The 25390-nt window shown below is 45.7% G+C and overlaps 1 protein-coding gene and 1 long non-coding RNA gene across 4 annotated transcripts in view; one reads left to right on the plus strand and one right to left on the minus strand.

Moving 5' to 3' along the window:
- LOC115601325 overlaps positions 1–22163 on the minus strand; it is a 36189-nt gene extending 14026 nt beyond the window's left edge. For 2 of the 3 annotated variants that reach the window (XR_003989307.1, XR_003989305.1), the window contains exons 1-2: positions 22071–22160; positions 21547–21735 (exon numbers count right to left, since the gene is read on the minus strand). This is a non-coding gene — a long non-coding RNA (uncharacterized LOC115601325). Of the gene's footprint in view, positions 1–21546; positions 21736–22070 lie in introns of all 3 variants that reach the window. The other variant, XR_003989306.1, reaches the window with a different exon arrangement.
- Positions 22164–22712: 549 nt separating this feature from the next.
- Positions 22713–23516, plus strand: TMEM215 (transmembrane protein 215). The gene has a single exon (XM_030471186.1). The coding sequence runs from the start codon at positions 22713–22715 to the stop codon at positions 23430–23432; it is 720 nt and encodes a 239-aa protein (XP_030327046.1). The 3' UTR covers positions 23433–23516.
- Positions 23517–25390: the final 1874 nt, after the last annotated feature.

A 25390-nucleotide genomic window follows, 5' to 3' on the forward strand; every position in this document is an offset into this window, starting at 1 on the left:
ATGACAGCTGAGCCCTGTGCACAGCAAAGGGGACTTCCCCCCTGCCCCTTGTATGCAGTGGAAATGCAGATTTTGGTGCATGCTACCTTATGTTGCAGCTGGAGAAAGAAAAACAAACTTTTTTCCTACCTATCTGTGAACGGTTAGGCCATGACAGAAATAAACTGCAATAAATTATGAGGTTCCACTGCAGCCCTCTAGCAGCACAGAGAATTTTGAGGAAAGCAGCAGAGATCTGCCACCCATCCAGTTAATTTTGTAGACATCTAAGCAGCCAATTTGGAACAGCCTGGTTTTGAGAGACAGCATGGTCTGTAACTGTGGCGAGTTCTAAGAGGCAGGCTGATGCTGCAAGGCAGGAACTGCGTCGATTATATACATTTCAGTTATGTAAGCAATTTTCACTGGAAAATATTTTAAACACTCAAATCAGGTTCTATGCGTTATGTTCCTCTGCTTCAGCATCTGAACACCTAAATGAAAGAGTCACACCAGTACGCAGAATTATAGACTAGTTGCAAGGGATTGAAAGGGTTGGAAAGGACCTTAAGATCATCTACTTCCAACCCCCCTGCCACGAGCAGAGACACCTCACCTAGACCATGTCGCCCAAGACACTGGCCTTGAACACTGCCAGAGATGGAGCATTTACCACTTCTTTGGGTGACCTGTTTCAGTGTCTCACCACCCCCACAGTAAAGAACTTCCTCCTTATATCTAACCTGAACTTCCCCTATTTTAGCACAATCCACAGGCTAAGAAGGCCTTTAAAGGTGAAAGCTGGGGACAAAGGTTTCAAAGTTTGATTTTTATTTAATTTAAATTTTTAATTTTTAGAATTCCTGGAGTTTGGAAATTATGTCTCCAGCTAGATCCCACAGTGTTTTTTAATTCTCAGGCAAAATAATTTGTTTTGATATTCAAACAACAATGTAGTTTACGAATAGCTTTGAAGCTCCATGTGCTTCCCATTGCAGTGCTTGACCTTCAGTGCCTACAATGGACAAGTGATTAAACTGGCTGGTAGCACAATGGCTGGTAAACGCTGAGATGGTTTGCAATGAGCCTGCAAGGTAAAACAAACTACATCTCTTCCCCTACCACAGTTTATATGCCGAAGTACTACACAAAAGGTATCATTATCATGGAGCACAGCAACATGAAATAAATGCAGCAAATATATGCTTATCCAGACATTAAACAAGGAAAATGCAACCTAGATTGAGACAAAAATGGAGAGTCCTTTTTTTTTTTTTCTCTTATGATACAAACTATTATCAGACTCTTACTTAGAAAAAACCCAAACATGTGAACAAGACAGACTTACAATGCACTGGGAGGGGAGCACAAACTCGTTCACGTTGTACCACATCACATTCATAATGTCGTAAGGCAAGTGATCTCACTTCTTGGAGCATTTGTGAATGCAAAAGGAGATAAAGTAGGTGGAGGGGGGAAGAGAGAATTTGAAATACAGAAAGAGAAAACCCCATAATCTTCTTTAGATTTCCCATCATCTTTACTTGCATATGCATATCTGAAAACATGAGTTTCCTCCTACCCATTAATAAACTTGTAACAGAGCTGTAGTATGAACATACACAATCTGGAGTCCAAGCCATCCCAGAAGGGTAAGACTTGTGCAGGAAGACAGCAGCTGAGATGAGTACGCAGCAGCGGGACAGACCTCCTCAGCTTGGTCTGAAGTGCCTACAGTTCAGAGAGGGTAAAAATAGAAACTGGCATGTTTTTAAGAAAGCATCAGCCTTCTGTAGAGCTGCAGGTTAATGATATTCTGTTAAAGTCATATGGGTCTGTGTCATGCAGATGCTAAGGAGAAAGAAGAGTACAGGGAGATAAAGGAAACCAAGACAACAGAGTGGGAAATGTGAGGAAGAGTCCGAGGGGAGCTGCATCTCTCTGGACTCCTGTGAGTATTGCACAAAGGCAAGAGATCATCCTGAAAATGGCAATTTAATATCCCCACACCCTTGGACCAGGGGGAAAGACTGGTTCCAGTGTCTGCTCCCCACAGGGATTCCCTAGCTGGCACAAGGTAAAGAGCAAATTAAACTCTGGCTGAGCAGCCCGTAACCCAAAACTAAGCCCTCAGCAGCCTCTCTGGGCACCAGCCACCTGATATCCATGCTGTGTGGAGGAAGCCAGCAGGAACAGCCTCATTGCCCACTGTTAACAAAGTGCACACCTGTACAGAGGCACTAAATAAGACCTCAGCCCAGGTGACCCTCTAAAAAGGTATGAGGTTATGTGCAAAACTTTGTCATCATTTATGCAGGCATCTAACAGCAAGGTGAAGAGGACAGACTGTGTGATGGTTTTGGCTGGGATACAGTTAATTTTCTCCATAACATCTAGTATGGGGCTATGATTTGGATTTGTGCTGGAAACTGCTGATAACACAGGGATGTTTTAGTTGCTGCTGAGCAGTGCTTACACAGAGCCAAGGCCTTTTCTGCTCCTCACTCACCCCGCCAGCGAGCAGGCTGGGGGTGCATAAGGAGTTGGGAGGGGACACAGCTGGGACAGCTGACCCCAACTGACCCAAGGCATATCCCACGCCATATGGTGTCATGCTCAGCACATAGAGCTGGTGGAAGAAGAGGTAAGGGGTGGACATTTGGAGTGATGGAGTTTGTCTTCCAAAATAACTGCTGCACATGATGGATCCCTGCTTTCCTGGAGATGGCTGAACACCTGCCTGACCATGGGCCATGGTGAATGAATTCCTTGTTCTGCTTTGCTGATGTGTGTGGCTGTTGCTTTACCTATTAAACTGTCTGTATCTCAACCCATGAGTTTTCTCACCTTTACCCTTCTAATTCTCTTCTGCATCCTGCAAGTCAGGAGTGAGTGAGCAGCTTTATGGAGCTTAGTTGTCAGCTGGGGTTAAACCACACCACCAGATCATAGAGACCCAGGATGCTGAGGAGACACTGGGTTGCCTCCACAGTGAGAGACTTCCACGAGGTTCTTGGGGTGTGCATGGACATATCAAAGCTATTATGGATCAGGTGAGGAAGAAAGAGGAGTCAGGGAGCAGCAAAGTCCAACAAAGCAGGGTGAGCACGGAGCAGGGTGCAATAGCAGGGCAGGAAATAGCAGAGCAGGGACCCCACTAGCAGGCCCCAGGATGACAAGTGTCATGTGTGGGTCAGGATTGGGGTCAGAGGCAGGGGTCGCAGTCAGAATCAGGATCAAGGAGGTACAAGACTAGACAGAGATGTCTCTCTGTGCAGCTGCAAGGCAGTGCAATGGCAGGCTAAAAGTAGAGTTCTGCTTCAAAGCATCTCCCCAAGCAAAGAAGAGGCAGGTCTTTGCTTCGAGCTTCCTTCACAATCACTGCTATCAGCAAAGGACCTGACCATGTGTGCAGCCAGCCAAACTTCAGCTTGGCCAACTGGCTTTCTGGCAGGGAAATGTGCTCCTAGCCCTGAGAAGTGCACCTCTTGGGATGCTGAGGCAAAGCTCTGCAAAAGCAAACAGACCACATCCCTAGTGCCAAGAAATCAGAAACATTTTGACTTTCCAACATCCTGGTACCCAAGCACCATGCAGATGTGTTTATGAAGACAGGCAGATGAAGCAAAACAGAGTTTGATTCCACTTTTATTCATGAGGAATTCTGGAGGGAATCAGTCTGCCCAGTTACACCTGTGAAATGAAACCTGCTTTCCTAATGGCTTTAACTAGCTCTCTAGCCTTGAGTCAGTTGTTCCACGTCACACCTTGGAAGCCAATAGGCTTGGAGAAAGCAATGTTTCAGGGCTGACAGCCTTTCCCCAGGAAGGGCATGTGCTGAATGTGTGGGAGCTTAGACGAAACATGAGCTGGCTGATGCTGGCAGCACATGCAGCTCTCTAGCGGCTGGGTACACACCACTCCGTGGCTGCAGACCGTGCTCAGTGCTTCACACCGTGGCCAGAGGATGCCGGTGTCATCGTCGAGACAGCTATCCCTGCCAGCCACGCAGGAAGGAAGCTGCACCCCGGCACTGAGTGAGATCCTGATGGACATCAGAGACAGATCAATGCGATACACCCTGCTCTGAACCATCTCTTCACAGAGCTGCACCACCTGCTGAAGCCAGCCTGACCCAGAAGCTCACAATGGAAATCCTGCAGGAAGGTGAACCAAGCCCCTCATGGGCTGAAAGATAAGTGCATCCACAGATACAGAAGAGACAGAAGTGTGGATTATCCTGGCCTACTGCAGCTCCACAAACCAACTGGAAATCCCAACAGCATGTCCAAAAGGATTCCTGAAGGTCCGACAGCAAAGCATATGGTAGAGAAACATACCCCTCTGAGCCTTCACATACTCAGCTATATTTTCTTGAGACCCTGTCTTGTTGCAGCCCTTGTGCTGTGAGCTGCTGCCCCAGCAATGCTCAGGTCCCACGAGGCAGCTGGTGCATTACATTGGGCAGCACATTGCTTTTCAGTTGTTCAAACTACAAAAGCAAGAACTTGTGCCTTTCAGCTCTAATGCTGAATCAGCCTTGTGTGGTTATGACGGAGGCAAGCTTTCCAAAGCTAGTTAAGACCAGGAAAGCCCTCCACTCACAAGATGTGAGCTCTTGATGGGACATCTGGCTCCGGTCTGCCAACAAGGGCCAGGCATGAGCACTGGAGCTGATTTTACAAACTATGAGAATCACACCAGACCATGAATGTGGGACCAGTGGGCGTCAAAGCAGCACATTCCTGCTGCAATGATCACACAAGATCTGGCCTCAAAAGCAGAGGTAAAAACATTTTAAAAATACAGAACAGGCACTACAGCAGTTACAGGCTTCTCTTCTCCACTAACTCTCCATTTTTAAACCCTTCTTTCACTATAGATGGACAACAGCTAACACACTGGTGTCACAGGTCTGTTAAGCAACCCAGACATAACTAATTACATCAGCCCTCTCAGGTATTCAGAACAACATGTGCCATGTGAGTAAAGCCTCCTGGTGCACCCAGTAGTTCTGGCAACATACCACCCTTTGCCCTGAGACCTTTCCCACCTATGGTGGTTCAAGATCCAGAAGTACATTTAAGCAGAAGCTCTCTTTGCCTCTTCCCATCTTTTCTTCTGAATGAGAAACCACCAAAGTATGAGCAAGAGTAGCAGGACAAGGAAGACGATGATAAAAACATGCGTAACTAATGTGCTTTTCCTTGGAGGACTGCAAGCATTGAAATCATTCGGGTACACCACAGTAGAGTGATGTAAGGGAATTAGTTCATGCGCCACTGAGATGTATTTATCGTTGGGGGGAAGTACAACAGCTGTTTAGCCATGTATAGTAGCAGCACGTTAACAATTTCATGTTAACAATGCCTGAATTAATTGGACCTATGGGAGAATTGAGGAAGGCAGAGTGTATGAGCTGAAATTAGTCCAGCCTGAAAAAAACAGCTTACTTCTGGAAAAAAATTATAATGGGAACTTCCATAACAAAACCTATTGTCCAAAAGCACCCAGAATGCTGGGTTGACGTTTCCCATTAAAAGCTACCCAGTGCTGCAAGTAGATACGCCACATTCACTTTTTGAAGACAAGATAATTTCAAGGGGTTAATCTCATGCAGGCAAGTCTGGTCAGTGGAAGATGCAAATCAACATACACTGATTTACTTTATCAGAGGAAGAGAGCTGCTTATACTGACTTATATATGCTGCACATCTGGCTAAGGTATGTTTATGAGTTTGTTTACAACATGATGGTTATTTAAAATAAAATAAATAAGCATTTTCTTTTATTCCTTTGGCTACCCTAATGGCAGCTGTCATGTTGTGGATTCTCAGAAGCCTATCAAGAACTGACATAGAGCTAATGTCAGACCATGAGCTACTGAGCAGACCTGTATCTCAATCACTTAGCACATTTTGCACCAGGTCTGATTGGTTTCTTATTTAAATTGGTTTCTTATTTAAATTAAATTGGTTTCTTATTTAAATTAAATGAGTCAGTTAATGAAATATTAAGGCAATGGATGAAGTTAAGCCACTGTTAGGCTAGTGGTTAATTTAACTAGTACAGGCCAGGTAAGTGAAGCAAGCTGAATGGATCATGATTTTGTGTTTAGACAAAGAGAAATATGCCCAAACTCCACCTCGAGACTTTCTTTTCAGTAGCAGGTTTTCTGCAGATGACTCATGTGAAGCATGGTGTCTCAGTTATCTAGCTGTCTATGCAAACCTATGTAAATCACCAGCTGTCTGAGCTCCACTGTTCGACAGCCCATCAGCCACCTGGCAAGTGCAAACAAGACAAGCTGATGCTGCTGATCCTCCCGGCAGAAGCCACCTGGCATCTGATGCAGCTTTTGTGGTGCTGACCTGCCAGCCCTGGGGCCTTGTCGCCTTGTTGGGAAATGAATTCAATTGCTAAGAGCAATTTAGGGCATGTCCTCACTGGAGGAGGCTCTGCTGTTAGGTAACAAGAGGCCATCTTCCAGGACACAGCGTCCCACATCTAAGATGAGTGAGACATTTATATTATTAGAAAGCTACGATATATCTGTTCAAGCTTCCACCAGCCCTTTTTACACTTGCTTTGTTGAACTGAAACCCTGATATTATTTGTACTGGTCTTTTTGTGTTATGCTTTTCACAAGTACAAACCTGACAATTACAATCTTTATTAAAGGACAAAGCAAAATTCGCAAACAGAATACTAAAATTTTTCTTGCTTATTCCCACACACTCATATACAGACTGGGTTGAGCACAGGGCAATCCTTCAGGGATCAGGTACCTAAGGAATTCATGGAGATTTTTAGCTTACATCAATGAAGTACAGTTTTGTTTGGTTAATGACAGTTGGGTGTCCCATTTGTCACTCCAGCTCTTGGACATACATTTAAGTATTTGGTCCAGTTAATGTGTGCTTAAGCTTTGATGCAGTAAAAGTCTCTCTGGGACATATGGATTGACAAAGCTGATGACACTGTCCCAAAATTGGCTCTGTAGTGACAGTGGGCAGCTGTTACACAACTCAATGCTGAAAGCTGATCTCGTTTCCTCTGCAGGCAGCCAGGGAATTGCCTGCCCTCCAAACATTTCTGCAGAAAGAAAGAGGGATCCCAGCCAAAGGAAACGAGAAGGTGATAGGCATAAAAAGAGGAGTCAGCTCAAATGCCATAGAGGGTGATGGAAAGAGTCTAAACACAGGCACAGCTTTGCTCTCATAAGAGGCTTAGTGCTTTCTTCCCCCAAAAAAGCTTTCACACAAGGGACCATCTTGGCTCATTCTAAAGAAGAAATGAAGTGTTTAAAGGCATTTCAGGAATACCAGAACAAATTCAGTACTAACATTAAGGGGGAGAGAGCTACTACCAACAAAACCTTTGCTCTGCTAGCGCAGTTATACTGCTGAATTTCACTCCTTCTCCTAAGTGCACTTGAGATGTATTCTAGAAATATAAATCCCTGGGGAAGACAGAAAAATCACCTAAACACCCCTTCCTCTTGAGGTCTTCTAGGAAAGAATAAAAAGAAGTGGAAGTCCAAAACTGGGTTCTGCAGCACTAGGTACCACAGACTAGAAATGCATGGCTACAGTTATGAAGGTAACCTTAGCTTAGCTCTGTCTAGTACAAGCCATTTTCCAGATTCAGGGCTAAATATGATGATGACAGAAATTGCCACAGCGCACTCCTCTGACACATGCTACACCAGCTCCTGTCTCACATAATTGCCAGTTGTGGGAACAGGCATCGCCCAAAAAGGAAGCATGATACATGCTTTTTCTCCCCACCCAAAAAGTAGGGGAAGGGATTTAATTTCTCCCAAAGCTATAATGGTCTTGTCCACAAATCAGGGAGAGTCAGACTCTGTTCTCTTGAAGTTATTAGCAAAACGTTCCTTAAATTCAACAGGATCAGGACAGGACCTTTGATCACAGTGGATGAATCTCCCAAATAACAGTTATTGAGAATTTTTTTACCCAATCTTTGTTCCGCTGCCTCATTACATGTGCTGCAGCTAGCACCTAGGTGGGAACTGTTGAAAAGATCCTGTCAGAGACACAGTGCCTAAATGAATGCTAAAATACTCTTAGAAACTTCCTTTGCTGAACACAGCAACCCTGCAGCAAGCCATGGGATAACACTGCAGCATCTGGGGGCCTCCCTTGGGCAGAATAAGGTGGGGTTTAGGATAGGGATTTACAGTAGGAACCATTACCCTTGCTAGTAACATAGGACCATACTCTTCAATTCAAGCCCAAGGGCTACATGCCTTACAGCCTCCTTCCAGCATGTTCGGCAATAGACCACACTCTCCCTGAGACAGCTTTGCCCCTGAAGGAATTCAGCAGTATGGAAAAAACTGAATGTAACTGTTTGTGGCCTGGAGGCAAGGTAGCACAATTAGGTTCAATGTGATGTTCAGAGTTTCTCACAGGGCTGAGTAAGCCTATGTAGAGAAATATGTAGCACGATGTGTTATGGTCAGCTGGAATCTAGACCTAGCTTACCCAGCCTAGACTCATGGTCCCATGAAGATTTTCTGCTCTGGAAAATCAACAGCAGGCATCGGGTTTGCTTCAGAGGCCATACAGACTCTCAGGCACTGCCACATGCCTAAGAACCCCATCCATTAACACACCAAAGAACAAAGGACATGTGAGTTTACAACTTGGAGTAGGGGTGTGGCGTCTTACACGCACACCGTCCTTAGAAACCACCAATATTCTTGGAAACAGCTATTTGAAGTTGAAAGAAGAAAACCAACCACCTGATGGTTTTGAAAGTAGTGATAATTGCAGTTTCGCCAGCTGTTGACATGAGGGCCCCTGGTAGCCAGATTTACTGTTCTGGCAGGCCCAGCTTAGCTGAGGAAGAAATGCAGCAGGTAGGAGTTAGCACAGCAGCCAGTGGCCTCAGGAGGCCATGGTGAAATGCTCATAGGATTGGACAGAAAAGGATAACAGTGCAAACTGCATCAGTGTGGCACAGGCCACTTATATAAACCAACTCCTCAGAAAAAAGATCTAGAAGCCCCTCACTTAATAGGATCCTTGGACAGCAGAGAGCACAGAGATAGCTCCTCGGTGGGAAGAACTGGAAGCTGGCAGCGCTGAGCCAGGTTACACCTGCGAGGACCCTGGCCTCATGAGTCGAGAGCACATTTTGTCACTCAGCTATGGCAGAAGCATCTGCTGGGGAGAAGTGCACAGTGCGCATTTCAGAAGCAATCGTGTTCAGCCCTTGCTGCCTCCCAGCTGTCAGCACCCAGCTTCAACAGAGCTGCTGGGCACTGCAGCTACCCTGTGCTTCGCAGTGCCTTCAGACTTGGGAAGTGGGTCACCAGCATCTCAGCGTCTAGCCATGGAGAAAATCGTCAACAGCCTTAAGGATTTAGGAGGGGGAAGGCAGATAGTTTTGGCAAATGAAGTCATGTTTGATCCCTGTTTCCTTACCAGACCCCTCCTCAGAGAGGACTGGGAATGAAAAGCTTAAACACAGCCAGTCTGCAATAGGGGATAAAAATTGTAATGCATGTGGCTTTGTGGAGCCTCCACAGCGTAGCTCTGTTGCCATGAAACAGGGGAAATCTTCCCATTTCTGCTCACATAGAATTGCTGGGAGTGGGGGAAAGTATGGCAAAAATTACATACAATTAGGTGCTGAGAAATGCAAATTGATCGTCCCACTAATGTTTTGAGTTTTCACTTCCTATGAGTTAACCTAGATAAGAATCTAGAGATACTAGTCTGGGACAGTGTTTTAGGATGAAAAGCATAAAAATGCTCCTTTTTATCAACAAAGATGATCTGTACACCTCTGAGCATGTAGCTCTGAGCAGAGAACTTGTAAGGAAGCATCCATAGCTTTAGCAGTTTCTCCAACAAAATTGTTCTGTATGCAAACTACAACCCAATTTCAACCAAATGTGGAAGAAAAAATTATTTCTGAGACTTTAACCTAAGTTTCTACCAGCATCTGAAAACAGGGAACTGGCTAGTATTCCCACAGAGGAAAAAGAAAATATATTAGATGCTCAAACATTCATTTCAAAGAAACCTTCCCAATTAATTCCAGTGCTGATGGAAATACTCGACCTCAGTTGCCTGGAGAATTGTACCCTGCTGAAAACTACACAGAGAATTTTGTGGCTGCCAGGGTGCCCCCCTCCCCCCCCCTTCATTCAGGAAGACCTTCCAGCTCATGTTCTTCTCTCTCCTCTCCTGTCTGAAGCCCCAATTCCCAAGCTGCATGATCCCTTGCTACATAAGGTCCAATCTGACATCTTTGCAGTCATCCACTCACCCTTGATTTGGGGTCAAACTTAAATATTTCACCTTCACAGCTATACTTTGTAAGCATGAGGCAGTGCAGAAGTAGTAAGGGAAGGTAAAATCCTCCTGCACGTTTTCCAGTTAGGACAGATCCTAGAGTGGAGATAACCATATTGTTTCCTCAGTTCACTGTTAACCCATGTCTCTACTGTGGTCCAGACTGCATCTGAGACTCCTGCAGCATCCTAAAGACAAACTGTTTGTGCAGTTGTTAGGCAGGGTCAAACTTAACATTTGAAACCTAATGTGGAAAGGAAGGACACTACTTCAGGCCATTTGAGGGATGTAGGGCCCTTTTCTGATTCTTTTATGATTCATGGGGGATTCTGCAAAACCCCTGGAGTTGCACATGCCTCAGTTTTCCCAGGGTCACAGAGGCAGGGATGAGAGGGCTAGCATGAGGTTTGGTTCCTCAATCTCCGCTGAGGTGCTGAAACAGACGACACTGGTAACAGTGTGCTCTGAGCACTCACGGTGCTTGGTGTGCAAGCACCTCAAATGACTCTGTTGGACAACTCACATATGATGGTGCCAGCACATTAATCAGTTCTAAGAACCGGCATTTACAAGGTCACCTTCAATTTTCAAAGCCTCTGGACTTGGACTAAGGTAATGTGAGAGAACAAATGACATTACACAAAAAGTTAGAAGGAAGCAAGTGTTTTGCCTTGATAAAATTAGAACACTTTCCAGCAAAATTGTCTGGGATTTTGGTAGCTGAGAACTCAAAATGTCTATTCAAGTTCCTGCTATTTGCCCCATTAATTAATCTAATGAGTCGCCTGTGAAATAAACCTTTAGAAAAGCCTTTGTTAATTTGTACCAAAGTAAATGGTTATTTAAAATAGACACCACAGGGAGGTTCTTAATTAGTCTGTTGTCAGCTGGGACTGGAAATGCTTGTGGCAGCACAAGGCTAACTAATTAGTCATCTTGCCACACTGCAGCTTCCTGTCAAAGCACAAGGTACTTCTCAGCATACACCAATGGCTGGTTGCTCCTTTTCAGAGATCATGAGAGCAGTAGACAAGGGTCCTGGCCTGACCTGCACTCACTCACCATAGGGAGGTGGATTGAGGGGGTGTCCAAGCCAACCATCTGTGCTTGGGATAAGCCATCTGTCTAGACAAGGAGTCTTTGCTGCCCACATCCTCTGGCTTCAACTGTAGATTGTTTCCTAAATGGAAAACAAAAACAAGTCTTGGGAAGTGGGCATTTAGGATCACCTGGAAGCCCAAAGACATTCTTAATTAAGGGTCCTTAACCTGGGTCAGTGACAGTGTATGAGCTGTGCCTATCTGCTTGTGGTGTGGCAGTAAGAGAAGGGGGAAGCAGGTCAGGTCCTCCTTTAGCAGCATCCTCACTTGCAAGAGTTGGGGCCGGACCTCTGATTGCTGTCCTTCTGTAAAGGCTTCTGGGAGCGTGGACGAGAAAGCCCACTCAGAGAGACAGTGACGACACATGCGGTACACTGGGGACCCAAAATGTCACCAGAGTCTGTGAAAAAGGCCTGCCAAAAACGACTCTACAGGGAGGAGAAAAAAAGCCTGTTATAAAACATCTGTTACCATGCCTTTCCTATTACCATGCCAGTGAGAGATATATTCTTTGGTGGAAGAGGATTAAAAAAATTTGCACACATGCATTGCACAATAACTCAGTAGCCTGCAGAGCAAGAAATGAGACTGCCACATGGCCCAAGCAGCTCTGTGTAGGGTAGAGGTCCCTCAACAGAGAACATAGAACACCTTGCTCCTGATGCTGGATATAGAGATGGGGCCTCACCAGCGGTGGCTCTGTGATGGGATGGGAAGGGCCAGTGGTAGTAAACACAGTGCATAAATACTCACTGTTGCTCTCTAAACCCAGCACCAAGGTTAAACCCATCTGTGGGGGATCGTAAGCAACACCCTTGTCTGAAGGGAGCTGCCCTGGGTGGTCTGGGCTGCCTCACATCAAGCAGAGTGCAGGGGAGGTGAGGGTGGGCAGGGGAGCAGGTTTGGCCATTCTGAACTTGTGCTCAGAGGCTTGGTTTGCACCAGCTCCTCACTCCTGGAGCCCGGCTGGGGACCTTCCTGTGCTCTGCTCCTCCTCTGCAACATATGTAGCTGTTTTTACAGCATCCTTCCCTGTTTCTTCAGAGACACAGGTCTGTTCTACAGAAAGGGAGTGAATTAGCAGTGTATTTACACACATGCTTGCAGTCAGGAGACTTTTGGTATCCTTTGATATTAGCATCCAAGGTTTTTACCAGCTCTAAGTGCTGCAGTAAGTCCAAGTGTACAGCAATAAAAACTTTAGCGCCCTCCCCATGCACTGAATGCCTCTGAAATACAAGAACAGCCTATTACACAGAAAGGTGTATTACACTGACAAAGTCCTCCCCCATCACCATCCTTTACCATTTGTGATTACACATCTCATCTAGTAAACACTATAACGTATTTTATACCTCAAGCATTCATGCAGGTGCTCTCCCAGTGCAATGAACACATAACCCAGCCTTTAAATACTGTTCCTTGACACAGGGTGGTACTGTGATGGGTTCACAGTCATCATTGTCTCACTATTTGCGATGGCTAAGTTAGTTAATGGATACAGTCAGTCCATAGAAAGAAAATACTAAAATTTGTGAAGCTGTCCCCATAACTGCCCGATTATTTGGTAGAGCACTGAGGTCAATCGGGTACACATTTAGCCACTATTGAGGCAATGAGGGTTCTTATGAGTTGTGCTCAGGTCAGCTTTTGACTTTTAGACAGTTGGTAGCATGCAAGGGCCAGAGTGATGCACAGGCATTTTCCTTTGGACAACAAAAATATCTTCTGATCTTTTTCCACTCCGTCACAGAGACCTCACGGCTACTACCCTTCCTACTCCTTTGATGCATTATCCATGGAGGAAAGCAGCAACTTCATCCTAAAAACTATTTCCCCCAAAACTCCCCACAGCTGGTGCCTGTACAAACTTGAACATCATTTCCTCTGCAGTCAGCCTCCAGCATCTCACAGGGTCGGGGGGAAGCCTGGACAGACTTCTGTCATCCCTGATCTCAGTGTCCGCTGTACCTGAAGACCAAACAGGGGAATTGCACAGCACTCACACGCTACTGGTTAGAACCCTGGCTGCCCTGACTCTGGGTATCACTTACTGGGACAGTGAAGCTGATGGGTGCCAGTCTCATAGCACATCACTCTCCCCTGGGGACTTCAGAGAAGGCCTGAAAGCTCTTCACAGTGGACACCAGCAGCAGCTAGTTGGACTAAGGCAAGAGCATCAGTGGCCCTGCAGCTGCTGGAGGGCATTGCCAGAGGAAACCCCCTGAGATACCTAGCTGGCAGGGCTGCAGCAGACGATGTGGCAGATATTCTCCAAACGCAGTGGGAAGGGGAGCTGCCAGGGAAGTGCCCAAGAGCTGGGGAGTCACCATAGGACTGCAGCAAGCAGCTCCAGTGCCACCAGCCTTGTGATGACAGGCGGTCCGAGTGAAGCAGACAATGGATTGAAGCTGTCAGCATTTAATGGGGATCAGACAGGCTGCCTCCTGAAAAAAACATATTTCACATTATTCAGGGACACAGCTGCCCCGTGCCTCATGTCACATTGCACTCCTCCGCCCAGAGAACTTCTGGTGCACCAAGAAAGTTCACCCCCTTCAAAGACAGCTGCTTGTATCCTCTTCTCCAGTAAAACATGCCTTGCCCTCTCCTCCATACAGTGCCCCTGCATACAGTGATGAGGGGCTGGTTAGCACATGCACGCACACACACTCACACTCATCTCTGCTATTCCAGAATCACAGAGTGTGTATTTTGGAAGGGACTTCTGGAGGTCACCTGGTCCAACCTCCCTGCTCAAGTAGGATCACCTGCAGCTGGGTTCCAAGGACCATGTCCAGACAGCTTTTGAAAATCTGCAAGGATGGCAACTCCACCACCTCTCTGGAAAACCTGTGCCAGTGCTTTGTCACCCCTACAGAGAAAAAATATTTCCTGAAGTTCAGATGGAGCCTCCTGTGTTCCAGTTTGTGCCCACTGCCTCTGGTCCTGTCACTGGGAACCACAGGAAAAAGTTTTGCTCTGTCCTCTTTGCACTCTCCCTGCAGGTATTCATACACATTGATCAGATCTCCCTAAGCCTTCTCTTCTCTAGGCTAAATAGTCCCAGCTCTCTCAGCTTTTCCTTGCAGAAGTGCTCCAGTCCCTGAACCATCTTAATGACCCTTCAACGGACTCTTTCCAGCGTGTCTACTGTACTAAGGAGCCCAGAACTGGACACAATACTCCAGGTGTGCCTTCAGCAGCATTGAGTGGAGAGGAAGGACTATCTCCCTCAACTAGCTGGCAACACTCCTCCTAATGCAGCCCAAGATACCATTTGCCTTCTTTGCCACAAGGGCACACTGCTGGCTCATGTTCAACCTGGTGTCCACCAGGATCCTCAGGTCCTACTCTGCCAAACTACTTTCTAGCAGGGCAGCCAGCATATATATTGGTGTCTGTGGTTGTTCCTCTCCAGGTGCAGGACTTTGCACTTCCCCTTGTTGAATTTCATCAGGTTGCTATTAGCCCATTTCTCCAGCCTATCAAGGTCCTTCTGGATGGCAGCATGACCCTTTGTTATTGGCTACTCCTCCCACTTTTGTGTCATCTGCAAAGTTCCTGTGGGTGTGCTCTGCCTCATCATCCAGATCATTAATGAGGATGTTGAAGGACCCAATATTGACCCTTGGGGCACACTGATAGTCTCTGGTGTCCAACTAGGTGTTGTGCCACTTTGGGTCTGCCCATTCAGCCAGCTTTCAATCCACCTCCCTGTCTACTCATCCAGCCCCTACCTCAACAGCTTATCTGGGAGGATCTTATGGGAGACAGTGTCAAAGGCCTTACTGAAATCCAGGTAGACAATATCTACTGCTCTCCCCTCATCTACCAGGCCAGTCATTTCATTGTAGAAAGTTATCAGGTTGGTCAACCATGACTTCCCCTTCACGAATCCATGCTGACTGCTCCTGATTATTATTTTTTTTGTCATTCATATGCTGGAAATAGCTTCCAGGATTAGCTCCTACATCTTGGCAAAGATACAGACATGGCACAAAGGAATCAGAAGGCAGGCAATCAGGACTGTTATGACAAAGATTTCACTGTTTCACAGCATGGGATGATTTTTTAAAAAGAGGTTTTTGCATTGTTTAAATGAGCTATAGATTAGGGATTTGATGATATCCATCCTCAATTTAATTTGCTTCAAGTTTAGTTGGCTTGGGAAGTTCCAGAGCCTGCAAATAACATGAATTGCTGATATTCAGTTTGATCAGCTCTCTTCTTAGTTTTTTTACTAAATTTTTCTAAACAGGTGGGGAGGCTGTAAGCAAGCTTCTCAGAAAGAATTAGTCATTTCAAGTGCTCTTGAAATATATGTGGACATTTTTACATGATTATGCTTAGCACTGTGTAAAAGGTATTTCAGCATATCTAAAATAATTACCTTCTATTGAGTAAGGTCAAGATAACTTGACATGAATTATTTTCCATCCCTCTCTCGCTCCACAGATGAGAGACTCCTATTAGAGACCCCTTTTAAGAAGTATGGGCTGTGTTCTTTGGGACAAAGCAAGGCGTCATTATGCATAACACACAATACTCCCCTGAGGTTATTGCATCTTCTGTGTATGAGTACTTTTAGATAGAAGACATGAACTATGTTTAATCAGAAGTATCCTACAGGGGAAGAGCACATCAAGCAGAATGATGCACATAGACAATGTTCCCATTGGATTATATGGGCAGGGTTTTGCTCCTATGGTGAAAATTTACTGGCTGATGCTGTGACTCATACAGCAGCCTGTACCTCTTCCACAGTAGCCCTGCTGAAGTCCCCTAGATCACCTCAAGACTGGTGCATGACTCATTACCAAGATTTCTGAATCCTGCTCGTGGTGTGATGGCTCGGTGGCAAAGCTAAAGCCCTTCAGGCATCTGCTGTTTCCCTTTCGCCACTTATTTCTTGGTTGGACTCGCTCATCAGTGGAGTCCTCCCACATTTGACCTATGAGAAATCGGCCAGCAAGCTGCAGTCAAGCACAAACGATCACCTGCAAAGGTCGAGACCCAAGAGCATTACCAAACAGCCAGAGTTCAAAAATCCTCCCTCAGGTGAACTTCTTGGGCTTGAGGACATGAAGAGACAGAGAACTGCTTGGGCCCTTGAAAGTCATTAGGAGGATTGGGAGAGCCACAGAGTCTGGCTAGACAGACCCCTTAAGAAATAGAAATAAAGTATTTTGGTATGTGGAGCTGGGTGAATGACAAACTTCTTCAAATTAAAAAAACCCAGTGTGTAAATTGATGCATATGAAGACCGCAGCATACATGTTCATGGCACAAAGAAATTACCCCTTCTGTGGATGCGGCCAAGAAAACACAATGTTAAAGAAAGCTTGGGGATGAATGTGGCATTCACACCACCTTCACCAACGTGTATTTGCTATAGATAGAAAACTGGAAGGACTTTATGAAGCAGCTCTTGAGCAGGTCTGAAGTCCAAGTGACCTTAGCAGAATGACAGAGTCTACTCAAGCTAATGGTGTGTTTCAAATGTGTGCACAAGAGCATTGCTGTAAAAGGTTGAAGCACTTCAATCCACACAGAACTTGTCGGCAAAACAAGACCAGCGTTTCATATCCAAATTATGGGTAGGACTTACATAATCACACACTCAGAAGCAGTATCAAGTTGTGTCAAGTTTTAGCATTGCCAAAGAGATTGGAAAGTGGAAAGGAGAGTCTAATTTTGCCTGTAATATTACTAAGGATTTGCGGAGTCTTCATCTGGTATGGTTGAGATGTTACACACAGGCCAGCTCTCAGTTGTAATGTATAAATTTAGAACTCCATCTCCCATCTACCTCCCTTTAGGATGCTAAAAAATATGCCACACAGAGTTTTCCATGGGTTTTGCGGTACTGCCTGGTCAGAGAAAGGCTTTGCTTTTACAAAAAGCCACTGACTGAAGTGGACAATCAGATCTGTAAAACAAAGGGTTCAGAGAAATGTTTAAGTGCCAGGAAAATTTATCTAAGTGTCACTCAGCTAGTACCCTTTTCACCACATCAATCTTAGTCCATTCTTTTCTGATCTGTACCATCAAACCTAGATAAAAACCACAATGATGTAGCTTGTCTAAATCTGTTTATCTAGATAGCTGCTTTGTTTGCTCCATGGTAATTAAGAAAGGTCAAAGAAAGCTTCCCCCTTTATGAACAGGACTGGCAATGTGGTAACAACGGACAAAGAGAAGGCTGAGGAACTCAATTTTTTCACCTCAGTCTTCACTGGCAACCCCTCTTCCCACAATTCTTAAGTGGATAGACCACAAGACAGAGGACAGGAAGCAAAGTCCCTCCCACTGTAAGAGAAGATCAGGTTTGTGACCACCTGAGAACATACACAAGTCTATGGGACCTGACGAGATGCATCCTGCAGTCCTGAAAGAATTGGTTGATGTAGTTGTCGAGCCACTCTCCATGATATTTGAAAAGTCATGGCAGTCAGGTGAAGTCCTTGGTGACTGGAAAAAGAAAAACACTGCATCCATTTTTAAAAAGGATAGAAAGGAGGACCCTGGGAACTACCAGCTTGTTGGCTTCACTTCTGTACTGGTGAAGACAATGGAACAGATCCTCCAAGAAGCTATGCTAAGACACATGGAGGTGATTTGAGACAACCAGCATGGCTTCACCAAAGGCAAGTCCTGCCTGACCAACCTAGTTGGCCTTCAATAATGAAGTGACTACCTCGCTGGAGAAGGGAAGAACTACAGATGTTACCTATCTGGCCTTCTGTAAGGCCTTTGACATGGTCCTCCACAACATCTCTCTCTAAACTGGGGAGATAGGGATTTGAGGAATGGACTGTTCAGTGGATAAGGAATCGGTTGGATGGTTTCATCCAGAAAGTAGTGGTCAACAGCTCAGTGTCCGCATGGAGATCAGTGATGAGTGGTGCCCCTCAGGTGTCTGTACTGGGACCAGTACTGGTTAATATCTTAAACAATGACACAGTGGGATCAAGTGCATCCTCAGCAGGTTTGCAGACAACATCAAGCTGACATGGCTGAGGGATGGGATGCTGTGGGCAGGAACACCTTCCACTAGACCAGGTTGCTCAAAGCCCCATCCAACCTGGCCTTGAACACTGCCAGTACACTACCTTGAACGCTGTGGGCAGCCACAGCTTCTCTGGGTAACCTGTTCCAGTGTCTCACCACCCTCACAGTGAAGAATTTCTTCTTAATATCTGATATAAATCTGCCTTCTTTTAGCTTAAAGTCATTCCCCCTTGCTCTATCCCTGTAGGGCCATGTAAAATGTCTCTCTCAAGATTTCTTAGACTCATAGAATCATAGAATGGTTTGGGTTGGAAAGGACCTTAAGATCATCTAGTGCCAGGGGCAAGGACACCTCACACTAGACCATGTCACCCAAGGCTCTATCCAACCTGGCCTTGAACACTGCCAGAGATGGAGCATTTATCACTTCTTTGGGCAACCTGTTCCAGTGCCTCAGCACCCTCACAGAAGACCCTCAGATCTTCAACAGTGAAGGTGTTGAAGTTCCCACCTTCCTAGCTAATGGTCAACAATGTTTTACTCATTTGGGGCCACTCGAATTTATATATTTCACATTCGATAGATCAAGATGACAAAAAAGGGGGTTGAGCATTTTAGGGCATCAGGATATTTAATGTGACTAAAGCTATAGTAGTCACTGCACTTTCAATTAGCTCTTTATTTTAAATCTTTGTTTTCAATTTTAAGCCAATTTGCAGTTTTCCAGCTTCCACACCATGGTCATAAGGAGCTGCAGCAGGTGACACCTCTGTAGCAGCTTTCAACCTGACTAATGCTTATATATCTTACCAACAGTGGCCATTAATTTCAGTTATGGATTTCAAACAATGAGATGATGCACTGCCTGATTATCAGTTACACTAAACTGTTATGTGGGACAAGAAAAGGGTTTTGTATCTGAGTGTATAGGGGAAATGCATGGTGAGCTACCTCAAATTAATATCCCAGTACAGAACAGAATGGCTTACTATTTAATATCCTTATTTATGCATGACATAGAACCCATGTCCAGCATCAGCATTGTGCCTGCCAAGGTAAGGGATGTCCACTCACAGCCTCTTCTTACTGAATCCTAGTTCTTCCCAAAGGTCTCTTCCAGAGATTAATCCAATTAGACCAGTCCTAAAAGAGCTGACAAAACCACAGTGGAGAATAAGAGCACGGGTTTTTCCCCCCCTAAATTCAGCTCCAGTTTTGCTTTAAGTGAACACTCAAAGTTATGGGTAATTGCAATAAAAGACCGTTAGTCACCATCATCATCTGTTCGACTAATATTTTGATTTTTCAGTCATTATGCTAGCTAATCTAAACCTCTTGTGTAAGGCAGAACAACAGAAACATGCTTCACCTCAAAAGAGTAATTCTTTTCTCTAGTTATAAACAGGATGGAAAATTGAACCATTTGCATTGTTGCTCAATTGTTAGTGAATACTTGCTGACCTCTTGACTTCTAGCTTGGAAAGACAATTTTAATAATTGCAGCATGTTTTCCGGGAACGGGATGGCTGGTTCGCCTTTTCTATCCCCTCAGGAAGCATACAATCTTCATACTGTTAGTCTTGAAAACCACTCACAAAGGGACAAATTGGAGGCAGTTAGTTCCACCTTCGTCCTGACATTTTCTGTAAGTATTTTTCTGCCTAACAGCTTTCTATTCCAATGTAGATGTTCTCTCTTCCATCTCAGTGACCCTGTTGCTTAAATTTGAAGGGTCATTTTTATTACTGTTAGATATTCTGACATTTACTGCAGTTCTTACAATATTTTTCCCTTCATTGCTGCCACTAATGATATTTACATTTCTGTGTCATTTATTGATGTAGTTTTTCCTTTCACTGTTGATGAATACAGCTACAACTAATTGCTATTCCCAAGCAACATAGCTTGTTTTCCAGACCAATTTCAAACCCAACTAGAAATCATAAAGATTATTCACATAGAAGAGGAGGCGAAGGAAGGTCACGGAGCAGGAACGGTGAGTTTCATGGCATTAGTTACCAACATAACCCTGCTCATAACATAACCTTTACAACATTTTAGCTACATGGGACAGACTGGCTGAAGGTTAATCAGTTCCCTTCACCCAGAATTTAGCAAATGGGTGAAAAAGTAATTTTTCATTCTAATGTGAGGACACAAAAGCTGTATATCTGAATAACAGCAGATGGAAACAAGCAGTGAATTTTCACTCCAGAAAATACAAGTTGAGATGCTACAGTCGTTTCTCACCCTGTCACAGTGACAAAAGTAGAAGTTAACTTGTGCTGAAAATCTAATCGGAAGGCTTTGGTTTTTAAGTCTTTCAGTCAAGAAAGAGGGTATTCCTAACAGAGTCCAAATTGTTCCTGTTTCAGCCCACTCAGCAACAGGTGAGAGGCTCAGTGTGGATTTTACTGGACAAGCTTCTGAAGGACAAGTTTAAACAATGATCAGGGGCCTTTACACTTAAACACTTCTCCCCAGTATGTGTACTTCTGCTCTCCTCCTTACTTGTGCTTCAAATTAAGACAGCAGAGGCTACCGCTTGACACACCATTTATGAAGAAATTGCCCCGCAAGCCAGGAGGTGTGCCCATTATTGACAGGATATTCTGGGGCTTGCTCACTGCAAGGCAACTTGGAAATCTACAACACAGAGGTGATTTGTTCACGTTGTACTTTAGGGAAGATGAATAAAACCCAAGCCTTTTCATGGCTGAAAGATGAGGGGTATTTGGATGATTTCTAAAATGGCTTTACTAAGCTTTCCAAATTTCTAGTATAAGGAAAAGGAATCATGTTAATGGGAGAACTTACAGAAACCATGGTTTCATGATTTAGTTCAGAAGGTCCTTTTTTATCCTCTTAATGCTCTTGTATGCTTTCTGCTACCACTTCTTTCTATCTCCCAGTATCTTTGCCTGAGGTGAAAACATTTGCTCCTTTGCACTGGCACATTAAATGTCGAAGCAAGCTGCCTGAAAATGCTGCTGCTTATAAGGCTCCTCCTATCTTTCCACATTCCCACACATATCAGGTCCTTTCCTATACTAATTCAGATGGTGGGGCTTACTCAGAATTAACATCTCAATGTGTATCAAAACATAGAGACTGAACATTACCATCACAGCTGATTTATGGTAGTCCTTAGAACACCAAGGGAAACCCAGAGAGGTGCATCCCAACAGCTGGATTCATTCTGGGGGCTTTGGGGAGGGGATAACACTGGGAGAGGCTTTATCTCTGAGGTTCTCCGGGATGAAATTCAGCTCCACCACGGCATCTCCTAAAATCTTGTTCTCAGCTTGCACCTAAGTCAGAAGAGGAGAGTTTAGGGCAGGACGGCTCTCTGTCCGGAGAAGGGGGCTTTGGGCGCGGGGGGCCGTGCAGAGAGAGTGCAGTCCCGCCTTTCTGAAGTGGGGTCCGGTGCCCGCGGGGGAAAGGCGCCTGCCTGGGGGTCCGCGGGGACTTCCCAGAGCCGATCCCCTCCGCCTAGGAGGGGAAGAATGTGCGCGGGTGGTGGCAGCGAAGCAGTGGTGGCCATCACCGCCAGGTGAGGGGAAGACCCGAGTCCCCCGCTCCCAAAAGCGCTATCCCCCCCCGACACCGCAGCCCCGCGCCGCGGCACAAGTTGGCGTGCACGTACTCACGGCTGCTGCGGGGTCCGGCGGGGCTGGCCGAGGAGGAAGAAGGGCAAGTGTTTCTTGCGGCCGCTCGCTCTCCGCTCGCCGGGTCCGTCCCTTCACCCTCCCCCCCCCCCCCCGCCCCTTCCCCCGCGGCTTTTTGGGGTTCGAGCCCCCACTCCTGTGCTTGCGCGTTCCCGCGTTCCCGCGTGGGAGGGCGCGGCGGGGCTGCCGGCGGGGGGGCGCTCCCGCCTCACCGGAGCGGCCGGCAGAGCAGAGCAGAGGGGGGCGCAGAGCGGCCGGCAGAGCGCGGGGCTCAGAGCAGAGTGGGGCTCAGAGCAGAGTGGAGCTTAGAGGAGAGCGGGGCTCAGAGCAAAGCGGGGATCAGAGCAAAGAGGGGCTCAGAGCAAAGCGGGGCTCAGAGCAAAGCGGTGCGCAGTGGACGGCAGGAGCACGACGAGCGAGCGAGCGAGCGACCGACCGGAGCCGGACCCTGCTCCTGCTCTTCCCATACCCGGCTCGCCCGCTGGCTGGGGCGGTGCCAACTGTCGGGGCTCTCCGCACTTCAGTGCCCGAGAAACTTCAGCCACTTGCTGGGGAGCACACATCCCCTGCCCTGAGCTGCCGCCTCGGTGAAAGGAAGTGGTCCTTTGCAAGCCATCAGGATGGCGAGGACCATGAGACCCGACAACATCAACCCGCGGACAGGGCTGGTGGTGGCTCTGGTCAGCGTCTTCCTGGTGTTCGGTTTCATGTTCACCGTGTCCGGCATGAAGGGGGAGACCCTGGGGGACATCCCGCTGCTGGCCATTGGGCCAGCCATCTGCCTGCCAGGCATCGCTGCTATTGCCCTCACCAGAAAGACCGACGGCTGCACCAAATGGCCCAAGAAAAACAAATGTTCGTGCTACAAGCAAGTCAGGGACCGGGATGTCTTGAGGCTGCTGAGAACCCCCTCAGACCTGGAGTCTGGCAGGATGAGATGCAACAGGCTGGCCAAGAAGGCATATCAGAAGAACAGGAGAGTGCTGCGGGGCAAGGACTCTGTGTCCGTCTGCACCACCACCACTGCCGCCATGGGAGAGTGCAGGAACTTCAACAGAAAGGTGGAGCAGGAGGAGATGCTGAGCTACCTGGAGACCTGTTACCCAGAGGTGCCGGGGAATGTGTTAGTGAGAGATGGTGCTGTGTACAGTGCCTTGGAAAAGGAGAGCTCTTCTCCTACCAGAGGCAGCGCTGCTGGCCCTGACATTGAAGACAACATTTTTGTTGCTCCTAAAGACAGTATCATAGTCTGCTCTTACAAGGAAAACAGCCCTTATGACAGATACTGTTGTTACATAAACCCTACTGAAGTCAACTCAGACCAAGAGACCATAGTGTGAAAGATGCATACTTTATATATATGTATGTATACAAAACCAACAACTTCAAATTCGTGATAGGGGATAATATAGCTTACAGCACTGCATGGGACAATCCTGATACTATTACAATTTAACGTGATATGTGACGGATACTCAAACCTTTTGTGCCTGAAATGCTCTTTCTGTAAGTAAACAAGCATGTTTAAAGGTTAAAGAATACAATTCTTCATTTTGGAAAAAGCAAATGACATTTTAATTTTATTTTCTCCCCCTCCCTTTTGTTTTGCTTCTGCCTGTTGTACCCAAGCCCATACACACACTGGCATGAGGGCAGCAGTGGCCATCAGCTGAGATCAAGAGCTGAATCTAAAGTCTGGAGCTGTCTGTAGGGAAGAATGTGGTTCTTTATGGCTGAATGGGTCTCAGAAATAGTGTCACTTCACTTTGTGAGGGATTGAGAGATGTCAGCACGCACTCCAACAGCTGACTGATGTTAGGGAGTGCAGAAAGGATTTGTCTCCCTTCTTCCTGACAAGATTTTATTTTCTTCTGCTTCAACAAATTGATGTGCTGACCCTGTGTGGGCTCTTCTGAGAGTCTCCTAGCAGCCAGATAGGCTCCAGGGTTTTCAAAGGCTAATCCATCATAAATAGCATGCAAGGTACAGGTTTTAGCTTCATTCCCCACTGGTATTGAGTTCTTTGAAATGTTTCTAACACTTCTGGATTTCATAGGCGTACTTGACAAGGATATTACAACATGATCAAGACACAGTTCTTGCAGAGACTAGGAGCAGGTGCCAGTGGATGCAGGTCTTAAAAATATATCTCAGTACTTCTAAAGTCACTTAGAGGATAGACTTCAGTGGGTTGTGTTCAGAGCTGGATCTGACTCTTAAAAAAATGTCACTTTCATGTGCCTTTTTAAAGATGCCAGATGTTTCTCTATGGGTGATGAATGGTTACAGTCCACTCAGGGGTCTCAAAGCCATGCTTTTGCTGGTGGGAGGCAAGAGAGGACCTGAGTGACAGATGTTTTTGTTCACAGCTTATGGATACATGGAAGAGAAGTATGAAGTGAGTAGTGAGGGTTAACCATTTAAAACCTGAACCTGTAGCTTACATACAGAAAGAAATAAATCCTGGATATTCTGTCCAACAGTAAATTACATGTTCTTATACACAGCGTTTATAAAAATCTTACCTGGTGTCTACTATGTAGGTAACAGAGATGTGGTAGAGTACAATGTAAATGTTAAGCAGCTACTCTAAGGGTTATTAAACTCTTAGGGTAATGGTTACTAAAGCATGGAGTAACTTGCTAGCATGTCACAAAGTCCCAGTTCTTATACCTAAACCCTCAGAACTCCAGAATGTTCCTCTGTGGTGGGAGTCATAATAACTGTTCTTACTTAGCTGGTTTTTTGTCAACCATAATTTGCACCAGACAGGTGTATTGAATTACCAGGGCAGGAAAGAAGAAAAATGGCCTCTTTTGTAGGAACCTGAGATGTTCTGTAGAAAGTGGCAAGGATTTTTCCACTGAAATGAACTATTCTAAGCTGCCCATGGAATCATTTGGAAAATGAATGCAAACTTTATGCATTCACTAGTGTGTTTGTTTATTTGGAAACTTATCTCAAATAATCACAGAGAACCACTTTCCGAAGAGGTTTCCAGAAAGACAACTTTTTACATAAGATAATTTGGTTTCTTTCAGACCAAACAAGATGTTAACACTTTGGCCAAGCTTTGGTGGGCCATCAGGGTGCTGGTAGGAAAAATTAAAAAAATACTCACTAGTCTGAGTCAGGTAAAGCCTCTCAGTAAGTGGCTACAGTACTTTGGGAATAAATAAACACTACACTCTGTACAGCCCAAGTTTTATCCACTGAGCAAAGGAGTTAGTTACACAAAAACAGACCCTCTCCCTGGCATGTTCACTCCACTTTGCACTTCCCGCTTCCACATAAAAGC

The sequence above is a fragment of the Strigops habroptila genome, chromosome Z, assembly GCF_004027225.2.
Source record: "Strigops habroptila isolate Jane chromosome Z, bStrHab1.2.pri, whole genome shotgun sequence".
In the NCBI taxonomy this organism is placed as follows: Eukaryota; Metazoa; Chordata; class Aves; order Psittaciformes; family Psittacidae; genus Strigops; species Strigops habroptila.

Bases quoted from the DNA above. Each gene is read 5' to 3' on its own strand.
- TMEM215 (XM_030471186.1), top strand. From the start codon at position 22,713: ATGGCGAGGACCATGAGACCCGACAACATCAACCCGCGGACAGGGCTG.